This window comes from Charadrius vociferus, unplaced genomic scaffold (genome assembly GCF_000708025.1).
Source record: "Charadrius vociferus isolate BGI_N301 unplaced genomic scaffold, ASM70802v2 scaffold436, whole genome shotgun sequence".
Taxonomy (NCBI): Eukaryota; Metazoa; Chordata; class Aves; order Charadriiformes; family Charadriidae; genus Charadrius; species Charadrius vociferus.
Genome location: NW_009649187.1, coordinates 625,868 through 639,705, shown reverse-complemented (window position 1 = coordinate 639,705; position 13,838 = coordinate 625,868). Strand labels below are relative to the sequence as shown.

The window sequence follows — 13,838 nt, the reverse complement described above, 5'->3', positions numbered from 1 at the left end:
CAGGCTGCCGAGGAGAGCACAGCCGGAGAAGATGCGGCTGGCGGGCTGCGGCCTACCCTTGCGTTAGACAGCAGCTCCTGCTGAGTTTCTGCCTGGAGGAGCTGCCGCCTTGCACAGAGGCGAGACGCATTTTCGGCCTGTGTGAGGGACTGGCTCTTGCCAGGAGTCGGCTCCGTGTGAGGTGGTTCTTGCTGAGTTCAGAATGATGCGCTCGCGCTTCGCCTCCCTTCCCCCTTCTCTGCTCTGAGGACTATATGGCACATTGCTGGTCCATTATGTCGCACGTTACCCTGCCAGTAACCTCAATAGTTTTACTGTGACTGCTTTTAGAGAACAATGATATTCGCTGCAACTAAGGCTGGCCAGATCCAGTTCGAAACTGCTAAAACCAAAACCCCCTCAAAACCCGAGAATAAATTGAATGTGGTAGTGTTTGTTTCATGTTTTTAATAAAAGTAAAATTAAATTCTGATAAATGTCAACTTTTTCACAGTAGTGGAGATAATTTACCTTCATTTGCAGTTAAGGTCTCTCTGGAAGGTAAACATGGTTTCTGCAATAAAACAGAAGGAGACCAAATATTAAATTGCATGTCACTTGTACAGCAGATGTTTATATTTTTATATTTTTTGTGAACTAGTTTACGTTAGAATGGACAGGATCCTGGAGGGATTAGGAGGTAGGGAGATGGCCATTCTATGAAGAGCCTCTAGTTGTATGACCTTGAAGCTTGGGATTTTGCAAAGTACATTTGAAAGGAATCCCAGTTTGTATGTATAAATAGATGCACAAAAGTAAAATCTAGAGAGGTGTGCCTTTTTTTTTTTAAACTCCCATCAGTAAGTTTATGATGTAACAAATTAATTTTTCTTATCTCAAGTCCAAAAATGAAGAGTCCATCCCAAATACTTGCGACTCAAAATTTGAATATTTTCATCTTTGTCAAGCTATGCTCACAAACATCTAAACACATTTCTTTTTACTGAAGGTTAAACTGTCAGTTTACTCACAGTAAAAACTCATCCAACCTTCCACTTTCAATTTTTTTTTTTTCATTTTGAAACAATGATAGTAAACTGTCAGTTTCAAAACATTTTTCAAATTAATTTATTTGAAAATTTCAATGAGTCCTTTCACTTTCTCCCACAAGAGGCTTTGGGATATTTTTCTAATGATGAAATACTCACTGAAAAACCTCTGACAGATTCTAATAAAAGCCCACATCTTTTTTGAGCTATCACTCTTACAATAAATCCATGTTCCCCATATGCAGCCCTGTATATTTCAGGGAATACTTCGAATGGCTTGTGTTCCCATTTATTTCTCATTTTATTCAGTTCTTGCACTGTGTTTATTGTTACACCCTGGTGTATTGAATCCAAAAGTCCCTTTAATCAAAATATTTTTGTATGTGAACTTTCTCACTGCTGCTTAGTTCATGTAACTACACCCAAATATTTTCTTTCTTTATAACCCTTTCCCCTATTCTTTTTACATATTCATGTTGTACCCAAACTCATGATAAAATTAAGTTTTACGATAAATTAAAAATCACCTGTGAAACTATCATTTGATTATGCAATTACAAGTCAACTTACTGGTGAATGTACTGCATTAGAAGTTTTCTTTCTGCAGATTAGAGGAAAAAGGGGAAAAAAGAGTATGGTTATTTAACAGATATGCGAATTCATTTAGCAACTAAGCATCAGGCTCATTGATTCCCAAGACATTTCTGGCCAAAATGGGATACATCTCCTTACTGGATAGCTGTAGCAGTTAGGAAAAAAAAATAAATTAATTAGGGTATCAGATCTAATGTGGGAACTCAGGAAAGGTACTTACGATATACAAGGAAGCTACTCTCTCTGTCCAGTCCTTAAGATGACAACTTGGGTAGGGCAGAAGAGTTTTAATGAAAAACACAACTTTCTGCATTTATAGGCATGCACATGCTGTTGCTGCAGTATGTGATGAAATCAAGCACGCCAACCAGCATCTGCCATCAGTGGCAGGCAGTGAAGGGCAACGCCACTGGCATGCAAGCAGTATTCCTCCAGAAATAACGAAAGAATAGCTTGCCTTTACTGAGTCAGGATATCTTTCATGAATGGCAATAAAAATTACTCCTGAATTGATTCCCAGAGGCAAGGACAGTAATTAGCTCATAATACACCTAGTAATAAACCCCATCCTATCAAAGAAGTTTATTATTTTTTACTTACAGGCCCCTTGGTAACGGAGATGGAGCTGCTCCAGTGGGAAATCTGGATTCTTGTGTGTTACTGAAGCTATGATCTAGAGACGCAAACAACATACTTAGTATGTGATATTAGCTGTATCTGAACAGAGGGTTTTCCTCACTGCCATTTAGTGTAAATGTAATAAAATTTAAAAATATCCATTGGTTTAATTTTTATCTTGACATGCTTTCACACTGATTACACTAGAAAACAGTTCGGTATCATTTCTTGCTTATTGATGACTGTTAAAGATTAAATTTACACTGACACACTCCACTACATGCTATATTAAGGTCACCAGTGACATATTGACAACAAATCCCTCTCATATTGTTTCAGTACAGAATACTTACTTTCATCATTATTTTTTGCTTCATGATCCTGTAATGGAAAAATACATTAGATTTGATATGAAGCTATTAAAAAGGAATTATTATTAAACGGGAAGTACATAAATAAATAATCTATTCTTGGTAATCTGTAGTAATGTTTAAAGAAATATTTGTAGAGAATGCATATAATATCCAGAACACTTTTCATCAGCTTTTATGATGGCATTTGAAAAATTTTAGCAAACAACAATCTAATTTTGAACATCCTAATAACCTTGGGAATGCTTGTAGTATCATGAAAATTGGCCCTGAATTTTGCAGTGAGACCTTTTGGTTCATGTTTCATTTCTGAGCTGGAAAGCAGAAATTTTGCAGGAGATTTGAATATGCTAAGAACACATCTTCCACTGAACGGAGGATACCGAGTAGACTGTCTTTTCACCATGCTATAATTGAAGCGGTCCAACTCTTTTCCCAGCTTCTTTTGGAGATGCTTTCTTTGGCTCCCACTTCTTGTCTTTTAAGGAATCAGATTCCTATATGATAAGTATCTTTCAAAGAGGCATCAGTTATTAATTTGTCCATCTTCATCCACCTGGTTAATGGCTTTTCACTAGTGTTGGTGACAAATGCATCCATTCGCTGGTTGGAGAGGTATAATCCATCATCCAACAGTTGAGGGAGTGAGATGTGGAGAAATTTTTCTCACACTCAGGTGTGGTCCCAACAAAATGACTGTCTCTCTCTCGATTCTCTGCAAAGCTAGGATGATATGCATCTCGGGGGTGAACTCTGAGAATGAATTAATGGAGAGGTTTCAGCTGCAATATGGCACTTGAATCTGTTCTGAAGCAGGAGTATTCTTGTTAGTGCTAATCAGACAGTGGAATTTCTGTCCAACATTCTCCCTTCAGAAGGCTTTTTTTTTTTCTCTCTAATCTTATATTGGTAAGAAAAACTGATAAATCAAACCCTTTCATAAAAGAGAAATCCTGGACTTGGCACCACTGAGGAATTGTTCAGCATCTTACAGTTTACAGATCTAAACTGGTAGAACACTGTGATTATGTGGAAGGGAAACTAAAATGCTACTATTGTTGTATGTAGAGGTATGCAACCCTCTTCCCCCCAATACTTGGTATATCTAGAAGTTTAAGGATTGAAAGTAAGACTATAAGATTATCTTATACCACTGCATTATGCTAGTGTAACACCTAATGCTATGGTATGATCCTAAATTCCCAATTTTAAGCATCTAACTTCTCTATGTAGTTATTAGTAGACTGATTATTTCTTAGGGAAAATTCAGAGTACTGGGCTGGGGCAGAGTTTGATTCACATAGCTTTTGGCACAGATGCTGATGCATTTACTGTCACCCTGTTTCTTGGTAGTTTGCTCCTCATGCGCACCCCTTCTTGTGCTGGCACAACTCTTAGTAGAGCTATGGTGCAGAACAATTTATGGAACTAATCTCACTGAAAAAGAACCTTTTCTGCTTTTACTTTTGCCCATTTGCTGCAGTTAGAGAAGTTTCCAAGTAGGTTGCTTCAGAAAATCTTTGTTCCAGCACAGTGGAATGGACAGACTGGTGACAAGAGTGGAGGAAGAGGAATGACTTAAACACAGCCTTAGGAACACAAAGCTTGTAATTACTCCTTCGTGGACTGCATTTTCTAGTGATACTGGTTACTCAGACTATCCTGTCTGACATTTTAGAAGGATTCCATTTTCATAAAGTATTAATCATTCATCATCTGCAAAGCTAGGATGATATGCATCTCAGGGGTGAACTCTGAGATGAATGAGGCTCAAGGAAGGTGCTTCAGTTTGGGCAAAATCACCCATTGTTACTGGAAGTAAGGTTCCTGGTATTTTTTAATACAAGAAACTATTTTTGTGGACCAAGACATATATCCCTTAAAATGTTTTAAGTTTTTCTTGGATTATACAGATGTCCAATGTACCTCTTTTGTCCAAAATTGCAATATTAGATCAGTCTGACATTCAGAGTCATCTGTTTCTGTTATTTAATCCAGATACTAAAAAAGCATCCATCTATTTATATATATAAAACACAACAGCCTAAGTTTAACACATTCTGCTATAGTGGCACATTAATTACTCACTGATTTTGGATGAAGGCGGTTTCTGGGAAGAGGCAAAATATTTCTGTAAAAGACAGAAAATAAGATGAGTAGGATTTACTTATTTAATTGTTTGGCTTGGATACACGTTTCAAGATCTAGAGAGGAGGAGGTCTGCAGTAAATGGATTTAACTGCAGCTCTGCACTGCTGCAGTGGTTGTGGTGATGCTGCGCCCTTTGTATGGAACTACTCTAGATGAGCTTCTGTCCTGGACCTCGGGTCCCCTGCTACCATCCACAGGACCTCACCAAACACTAACACCATGTTGTGGATGCCACCTGCTCTTTTTGGTGTATGTGGCCTATTTTGTAGAGTGGTGTCCTAGTGATGAGAATGCTTATGAAGATGCTTATGAATGATGATCATGAGACACTTATGAAGTGGCTTCCTACACTTCTGGGGGCACAGGAGTGAAACAGGCTGCATACTCAAGTTTCCTTTGCCTCTTTTCCTCCAGAGACTCGGAAAATATATCAGGGATTTACTGTGTCCGGTTTTACCAGTAATCCTGTGCCCCATCCCCTGCAAAAACATCTCATATGTAAGGATGCAGAGATGGATAAAAGGACTTTAAACTGCCTTCCAAAGATGTTTTACCCCTGCACTGGATCCCTAAAGGGATATTCAAGAAAATAGTACCCATTTGGCAAACTGGTTTCAATACAGAAGTTTGCAAGGAAATTAGAACTTTCAATTCTTACCTTGTCCCAACATCCCTAGCTATTTGTGTGCTCCTACAACTGGTTATTTTCTGAAGGCTACACAATAGAGAGGAGAAAATTTTGTCTCTGCTAGTATTTCCTATTGATATAAGCTGCTGTTTACTTACCTGGAAGTATCCAGCTTAGGCGACTCTCTGGTCATGCTGTGCACGTGGGAATGCTCTGTATTCTGAGCAGGCATAGATGGAAGTGGCTTAGTGAACCTAATAATAAAACATGAATTAAGAAAGGAAAGTTATATTTAACAACAGTGAATACAAAGGCAGCCTCTCTTTCTCCTCCTCTACCCCCTCAAAATTCCAAAAAGTACCCTTAAGAGAGTTCTTTTTAATATTTGTTATGTTTGAGTTATTGAAATTAACAGAGAAATGGATGACAATCTTTGTGTAGATAATCTGAAGAGAGAGAATTATTATATGTATATCTGCTAGAGCGAGAATTATCAAACATGTAGTATCTAGATGAGAAAATACATTTTCTAACAAGTTTTAATTAATGCACAAACATTCATAGCAATGGTTACCTGGGTACTGGTGGTGGTGATGGTTTTTCCTGTAAGAGAAAGTGCACTGAATTACTTGGTCACTTTTTGATTTCATAAAATGCATTTGTATAAGCCTATTTATCTTATCACAGCCATAGCTTATTTTTGCACTGTGGTACAGATTTCTAGTAGAACTCTGCCTGGTAATCTGCACTAGGATGGGAGAGGCAAGAAGTCACCACCAGTAAGCCTGTGAAGCCCTGAGCACACTGCTTTGGCCGTATGTCATGTCAGTACAAGCAAGTGGGAAGAAAATGACTGTGTCAGAACTGTCACCACTCCTTTGCTGCAGTTCTGCTTCTGGAAAGTATTCCCTTAGGCTGCTGCTTCCCAGACGGGATCACTATCACACAGGACTGGGAAACTTCAGCCCCATCCCGTTTACTCTGTTCTGCAGATCTTTTGAATCTGTTTGCCAGCTTTTCTGTGTAGGAAGTGTCAGAAGATTTTAAATGCAAACAGAGATTTGTTCCTATTTTTCCTCTTTGAAAGACTGATCATCTTTTTTTACAGTCGCACTTGTGCCCTGCCTGAGGGCAATGTGAGTCATAAGCTATAGAAAGGCCTTACCTCTTCTTCAGGAACCTCGTAGACTTCTGTAGGGCAGGGAGGAAAAAAATGTGTTCTTTGGTTAGCAAAAACGTACTCCATGTTACCAGAAAAACAGATCAGAATTTTTATGAATTATGCTTCTGCCTCTGGAAAAATCACTTGGAGAATCTGCTCAGAGCTTGATTCTGCCTCCAAAACCCTGGTGTAGCTACACCCCTGGTCTTCCTTCCCCCCTACCTCAAAACCCTTTTTTTGGTTGTTGTTGTTCTTTTTTTTCCCTCTAAAGCAAGATGAATGCTTGTGTTGTGCAAACCTAAGACAGTTTAGAAAAGATGTGTTGTCTCAGCTGTGGTAGCATTTAGCCTTTCCTTGACTCTCAGGGAGAAAGATCAGGTGAATCATAAATACAAGCTGGCTCATTTGCATGGCCAGCATCCATCCCTGAGCTCTGTCCCACAGGTGTATTTTAATTCACAGCTATTAAAAGCCCAAACCACCAGCATCCAGTTTCTTTAATGAAAACTGAATCATATTTCAAGAAATTTCATGTCAGGCTTCATCGCTTTTATTGCACTGAAAAATGGCTGAGTTCCCACCAGGGGGAGATGTTTTATTTTTTTAGTAACATCTGTCAGGAGCTGGTTGTTGCTGGATACTGATTTACAGAAAGGCTAAGATTGAAAAGGGCATTTTAAAATGTCTGAAAAGTAACTCACAAAGTCTTAAGTCATTCAGAAAAAACTTTTGTAGTTTACAACTTGAAAGCTAAACACATTGCTAATGAATATGCAAAGACTTAAAGAACTGTGTGATCAGTCTGTAAAGGTTCCATTCCAAGCAATTAATGAGATGATGAGGATGCAAAACAACTCGGAGTTAGCACAGCTAAGGAAGATTAAGCAAGTATATCTGCACTTACAAAAGCAAATATGATTCCTATTATTTGCTTCGGATTTTGTTTCTTTTTTTTTTTTTTTCAGAATAAGTTGCTCTTTATAAAACTTCAATGGTAACACTGTTATCACAGGACATGCAAAACATCAGGCTATGAGGAATATCTTTAAGGTTGAATCCTGATGCGGCTTTAAAGTATTGAGTCTTGATTCCTATAGTGAAATAGGATTACTGATTCCTATAATTGTTTTTGCTGTATTGATCCATTTTCTTTCCTCTGCTACAGCAAAAGACTCAAAATAAATTAGTTTGGGGCAAATGACTTGTTCTAGTTTTATTCATGCTTAAAAAAGATTTACTATTCAAGCTAGGCAAAACAACTGCTACAATACAGAAAAACCTAAAGGGGAACAGATTTTTGTTTTACTGTAATATGTCATATGGTTTGTGTTTTGAATACATCAAGCATCATTTAATATTCCTCGATCTTAGATTGTTTTAACAGTGATACAAACTCCACATACCTTGCATATCAGAAGTAAGAGAAGGCTTTGGAGAAGTAGGGGGGGCTGACTTTGTTGTCTTCATAAATCTGTTTGCAGGAGCTAAAAACATATTTATATACATATATACTTGTGCGTGTGTATATACATATATATTTTTATATATACACACATATGTATTAAAAACTAACAATGTAACATTTATACAATAAGAATAAATATTAAGTAGGTCCACATGACCTTCAGCATATCAACTGATGCAGAAAGCAGCTCTCATTTTAGAAGGGAAATACTATTCAGTGTTCATGCTGTAGTGAATACCTTTGATACTGTCAGTCATGTCAGAGAGCAGAACTACTTACTCTTCTCTGTTTACTTTTCACCTTTGGACTGTAATAATTTCTCTCTCCAGCTAAATATACTTCAAATAGTGAGGTAAAAAAATATATGAATCAGAGTCTGTCTTTATTGACTGAAAATCTAAGACGACTTGTTCTTCTCCTGAGGCACTTGAGCAAACAGAGAATTTTAATGCTGTGGCTCCCTTGGACGAGGAGTGAGATCACATACCATGAAAAGCTTCCTGGTTGTACAAGGGCTGGACTTCGGAACAGCTGAGTGAGAGAGGCAGGAATTAAACATGGCTTCCAGTAAATTTAAAAATAATTTTCTTTGGCCTTGTCATGGGCCAAAGTAGCCAATTGCCTTTTTACAGGCTGCGTTCTCATTAATAGATGTGCCTCCACTCTTTGAACCCTAGAAACAGACATTATTTTGACCCATTTTTTCCACAGCTGTTCCTAAGGCGGCAATAATTATTAGCTTAAATGACTAAAACTCACATTTTGTAGGTAGCGATGTGCTGCTTTCTGCGGGTTCAATATAGTTATCGTCGTCATTGTCCACTGGCACAATGTAATTATCCTATGAGAAATGCAGGACAAAAATCTACCAGTTAAACCTCCATCATAACAACAAACTGTTGGGATTGAAGCCCTCGCAGCAGCTTATAATAGTTGCTGTTTCACAGTGACTGCTATTTCAGACGTTTATTGTCCTATCTGGATGGGATTCTCCAAGACTGAAAACCCTTTACCAAATTACTCCAGTTCTGGCCTAGTGGATAAAAGCCCTCCCTTCCCTTTGGACCTGAGGTAGCCTTTGAGGTCATTCCCACAAATGTTGTTAAGGAGAAGCAGAAACTATTCTGTGGCTTAAAGAGCCTCCTGATGTAGGCAGATATCCCCTAGGAATCAGCATGGTACTTGCAGATCACTGCTTGTGATGTACAAAATGATTTGTACTTTAGAAGTTAATAAGGAGACCAGGCCACGTCATTTCGCTGTAGTCTCTCTTATGATGGGTGCGGGGTCATCAGTCATTTAAACTGTCAAAACAAGTACATCTATAAATATTACCTCATCATCACTACACTCCTTAGGCTTTGGTGGTACTTTTGGTTTTGCAGCAGGAGATGGCAATGGCAGGGAGAGCACGGATGGTTTCTTTGGTGTGGACATGGCTGGACTGGGCATACTTGGGAGAGATTTGTTGATGGGAGGAAGCTGCTGGTGACTGGTGCGATTGTCTTAATATGGAAAAAAACAATTTTATTAGAAAATACACATTAGCCTCTGGACCGTCTTCTACTACCTGTGCAAACAAGTCTTTACTGTGGCTGCAGCTCAGGTCCAAAGGCAGACCTGAGTGTATGCTTGTCCTGATGTTGAGACTTGTGAGCAAACTGGTCCTATTTCATTGCTCAAGGTAGCAACCTAGTGCTCTGCATTAGGCTGCAGAGGGTGCTTAGACACCAACTGTTGCATGAAAAGCCATCTAACTCCTTGAGGGAAAGGTGGTGGTCTGAGTGGTGTAGTCCATTAGTTAGTATGTCCTCTGCCAGTATGAACTTTGGTGACAGGAAGTGAGAAAGAACATATCTGACATTTGAGAAAAACAACTGTTACACAGGACAAAGGGTGGGACTGAAACACAAAGTACACCAGGTCTTCCTCCCCTTTTAAGAGAACACATAGGTGAAGTGCTGATAAACTTCTATAAGTACATATGTAGCGTTTTAGCACTTTGATGATTATTCTGTAAGCAGTAACAGTCTTGTATCGTACCAAAATGAAAGCAGGCATCATGCCAATGTTTCTTTTCCCCATGGCTCAAGCCTTCATCTAACTGAAGGTAACTTTTCGTTCACTTCAGTGCGATCTGCCCATGGTTGAAAAGAATCAAAACAGGAAGAATAAATGCCTTTATGCTGGACTGATGTAAATAAAGTCTTGATCCTGTTCTGGTTTTCAGGATATTTATCCTTCTCAGTACCAATCTTGAAGGACAATATGGAGTGAATATTTGGGCTGCTTTGTCCTCCGTTTTACTGCTTTTGGAATAATGATTTGAGATACAGAAAAGATTAAGGGATCTGTCTAGTATTATGTGCTTAATCGTCAATACTGATTCCTGCATTAAAATATGTGGATGAATCTGGAACCAAGTTAGTGATATCCCCTGTACCTTTGCTTGAATTTTGTAGTTAGTAGATGCCTATCAAATTCTCTAGAATTATAATATAATGTGTCCTAAACACTGCTATTGGCAACACTAACCTGTTTCATGCTGTAATAACAAATCATACCCCTGAAAGCTAAAGACCTGATTGTCCAGATTAAAAGCAAACTTTTGAGGGAAGGACAGGTTAGTCCATTTGAGGCCACTTCTCTTCTGGTACTGATAAATAAGCAACTATCAAGCTGACATAGTCAACTATTCCATAATTACCTGCGTATTCACCCCTAGAAATAGGGAAGGCAGAGGGAATCTTCTTTTTCTCCTGCTCACTTGGAGGCGGCTCATAGCTGTCATCAGGATTCTCTTCACTGGGGACCACATACATCTCAGAGTCAGAGTGGTCATCCGGATTTTCATAGTCACTGTCCTAGAAAGACAGAACTTCCCATTTCTCATCTCATAACATACTTATGGCTTCATAGCAGTTTATGACACAAGTATCTTTGCAGGAGTACAATTAACTAAATTATGTATCCTTGCAAGGACACGTTACACTCCCATTTAGGGCTCCCTCTCTAAACAAATAGGCTCTCCCGCCTGCCTCCTGTTCTGCTCCTCCCAGGAGCTTCCTGCTCCCTGTCTCCTTGCTATCTCCAAGCAGTCCTTTCACACCATGAGCTCAGTCTTCAAATTATGAACCAACAGCTTGTTTCCCTTCACGTGACAGTTCCTTCCTAGTTACGGCTGTGGCTCTTGATGTGTTCCTGTCACTTCCTCTCCCTTTCCTACTAAAGGGGTACTCAGGACCTAACTCCAGAAAGAAACTAGTCACTTCAAGCTGATGGTTATACCATTACTTTACATGGATGATTGCCATGACTCGCTTCATTCTAATGTTCTCTAAAAATCTTATAAGAAATTTTTCATTTTTAGGAAGAAGTGGCTTTCCCCTCCTCACCCTCCCAACCTCCCTCCCCAAATAGAAGATGTTACTGGTTTCTGAAATTACTGTTCAGTTTGAGAAGTCCCTCAAATTGATGCCATGAGCTTACTTATCCAAAAAGCTCAGCATCCACACCTACCACTCACAGTGCTTCTGAGTGTACTTCTAAGTTGAATGTAAAAAAAAAATAAAAATGAGGTAGCTAAAAATCAGTGGGTACTTGTAAATAATGCTGATGTAACAAATAAGATAACATTTCAGTAGTATTAAGTTCAACCACGGGTAGATGATTTGAAAATCAACTTTTATTATTATTGCTTGTGCTGAACTTCTTGCTACAGTAACCTCCTACTACCCCAAAACGTGTACTTACAAAATCATCTGACCATTGTTCCTCTTCATTGTCTGCATGTTCTAAACCAAACATTAGAGTTATTCAAGGAGATGGAATAGTGAACGTGTTTATCTTAAGTATAGATTGAAGAAAAAAAAAAATTGATCATATTCAGTTAAAACAGAGTGGTCAAAATTTCCTAAACAGTTCAGAGCAACACATCTGGTTTGGATTGAATAGTAAATTAAATGCCTGCTTGCTTGTTTTTGGTAAGTTGTTTCAGAGTTGTTGGAAAAGCATTAGAAAATGACAAATTGCACACGATCTGAACAGCAGAGCATGCACTTTACCCACAGTGTCCTGCTAATGCATCTAATTTTTAAGAAGGAGCAACAATTTCTACATACTGGATCTATTGCTGACCTCTGGGCCTTGCATTTTCTTGTTTCTCAGTTAAAGCTCCAAGACTGCACACTAATTACAAGTGTTTACATTAAACATGGAACAATTATCTGATAACTTCCAAACTCTGTCCTCTTTGCTTCAGTTTTCATATCACTGTTTCCTTAACAAGATAGCTGTTCACTTCTAAAAACGGGCATGAACTAGTTTGTGGGTAATGCTGTATGATAAGCAAATATAGTTCTATACCTAAGATAATTCATGACATCGTCATTATCATGTTAATAGTATTAAGATTCTGAATCTGTGATGATCCATTTGTTAAATTTTTTCCCTATTTACTTCCACATCACAAATTCTGGCAGAGAGGACTGGATGTGAATTCTCCATTTTTAGAGTAGCCTGTGTGCAGAACCCTGGGAAATACTGATTTTGAAAGAGTAGGTACTTGCTACTCTTTCTTCATACTGGGGCAATTTGGCACGTTTTGCTTGCCTGTCATCTCAGAGGTGTGAATTACTTTCAGAGTTGTTGATAACGGTTCTCTCATTAATGTTGATAATGTTCTCTCATTAAAAACAAATTATGAGGAAAAGTATAGCTGAAATACTGTTAGGTGTATAGCTATCAAATATACACAGACATGCCGTTCAAATTTACACTAAGACAGCCTTACCTGAAGCATAATCCCTTTGTGGTAGACTTGGTGGAGGTTTTTTTTTTAGCCTGTAAACAATAATTATTACATTTATGATCTAATAAGTAACATTCACTAGAAGGGAGCATTAGCCAGACACGTAAAAAAGCTGGTAACAAAAGATACCTGCAGCTGAAGAAATACAGATTACCATCACAGATGCTTAGCAAATAGCTGCAGGAGAATGCTTTGAAAAACTAGAAACAGATAAGAAATTAGAATCTAATCTAAGTGTTGGGGTTTTTTTTGTGTTCCCCCCCCTCGGAGACCATCATTTTGAAAGAACAGCTTCCTTGCCCACACCCCCTCCTCTTCATTTACAATGCAGAAATAGATAACATAGGGGTCAGAGATAAATGCTCATCTATCTGAAGATGAAAATCTGTTCAGGCTCACAGAAACTTTGCTAAAGACTATGGCATAAGAAAGTGGTGCGGCACTCTCCAGTCATATTTGTATAACTATCATTTTGCTTGCACTTTACTTTGTAATAAAGTCAGGTCTCACAGGCCAGATTCTGTTTCCACTTACTATTATTTTATGGTCTTATGCCTCTTTTTTTGTAAATACGGTTATAGTGGCACTTGTAATACCAAGGGAATCAAAATATAATTTGTAGAAATACTGAAAGGATCTTTGTAGCTATACAAATATACATGTATATCTATGTGCGTGTATATACATATTTAGCAAACAGAATACATATATGCAATATATGTGTACACATACACATATGTACTTCTGTTCATACATATGTGTATATATGTATACTCCTGTTTGCTAAATTGCAGCTGTCCAGAGAAGACACTGAATTACAGCCAGTTGATATATCAATTATTTCACTACTCTATAAAAAAAAAGAGAAGAATTTGTGTTTAAAACGGATAGTGCTTGTGTGACATCAGAGGCCAGACTGATGGATCAGAAGAGAAAAAACATCTCTGCTTTTTGTGTTAATGTTTTATATGGCTACAATTTACATTAAAATGCCTCTTCAAAGTGACTTTT

General features: G+C 38.2%; 1 protein-coding gene across 1 annotated transcript in view; it reads right to left on the bottom strand.

Moving 5' to 3' along the window:
• The window catches only part of BLNK (B-cell linker), a 95,953-nt gene that overhangs the window by 9,612 nt on the left and 72,503 nt on the right, over positions 1-13,838 (bottom strand). The window contains exons 5-18 of the mRNA XM_009888683.1: positions 12,810-12,859; positions 11,771-11,811; positions 10,725-10,881; positions 9,353-9,522; positions 8,777-8,858; positions 7,956-8,036; positions 6,556-6,581; positions 5,965-5,993; positions 5,549-5,644; positions 4,700-4,742; positions 2,594-2,621; positions 2,223-2,295; positions 1,599-1,629; positions 511-553 (exon numbers count right to left, since the gene is read on the bottom strand). Of these exons, the coding sequence (XP_009886985.1) occupies positions 511-553; positions 1,599-1,629; positions 2,223-2,295; positions 2,594-2,621; positions 4,700-4,742; positions 5,549-5,644; positions 5,965-5,993; positions 6,556-6,581; positions 7,956-8,036; positions 8,777-8,858; positions 9,353-9,522; positions 10,725-10,881; positions 11,771-11,811; positions 12,810-12,859 (950 nt within the window). The remainder of the gene's footprint in view (positions 1-510; positions 554-1,598; positions 1,630-2,222; positions 2,296-2,593; positions 2,622-4,699; positions 4,743-5,548; positions 5,645-5,964; positions 5,994-6,555; positions 6,582-7,955; positions 8,037-8,776; positions 8,859-9,352; positions 9,523-10,724; positions 10,882-11,770; positions 11,812-12,809; positions 12,860-13,838) is intronic.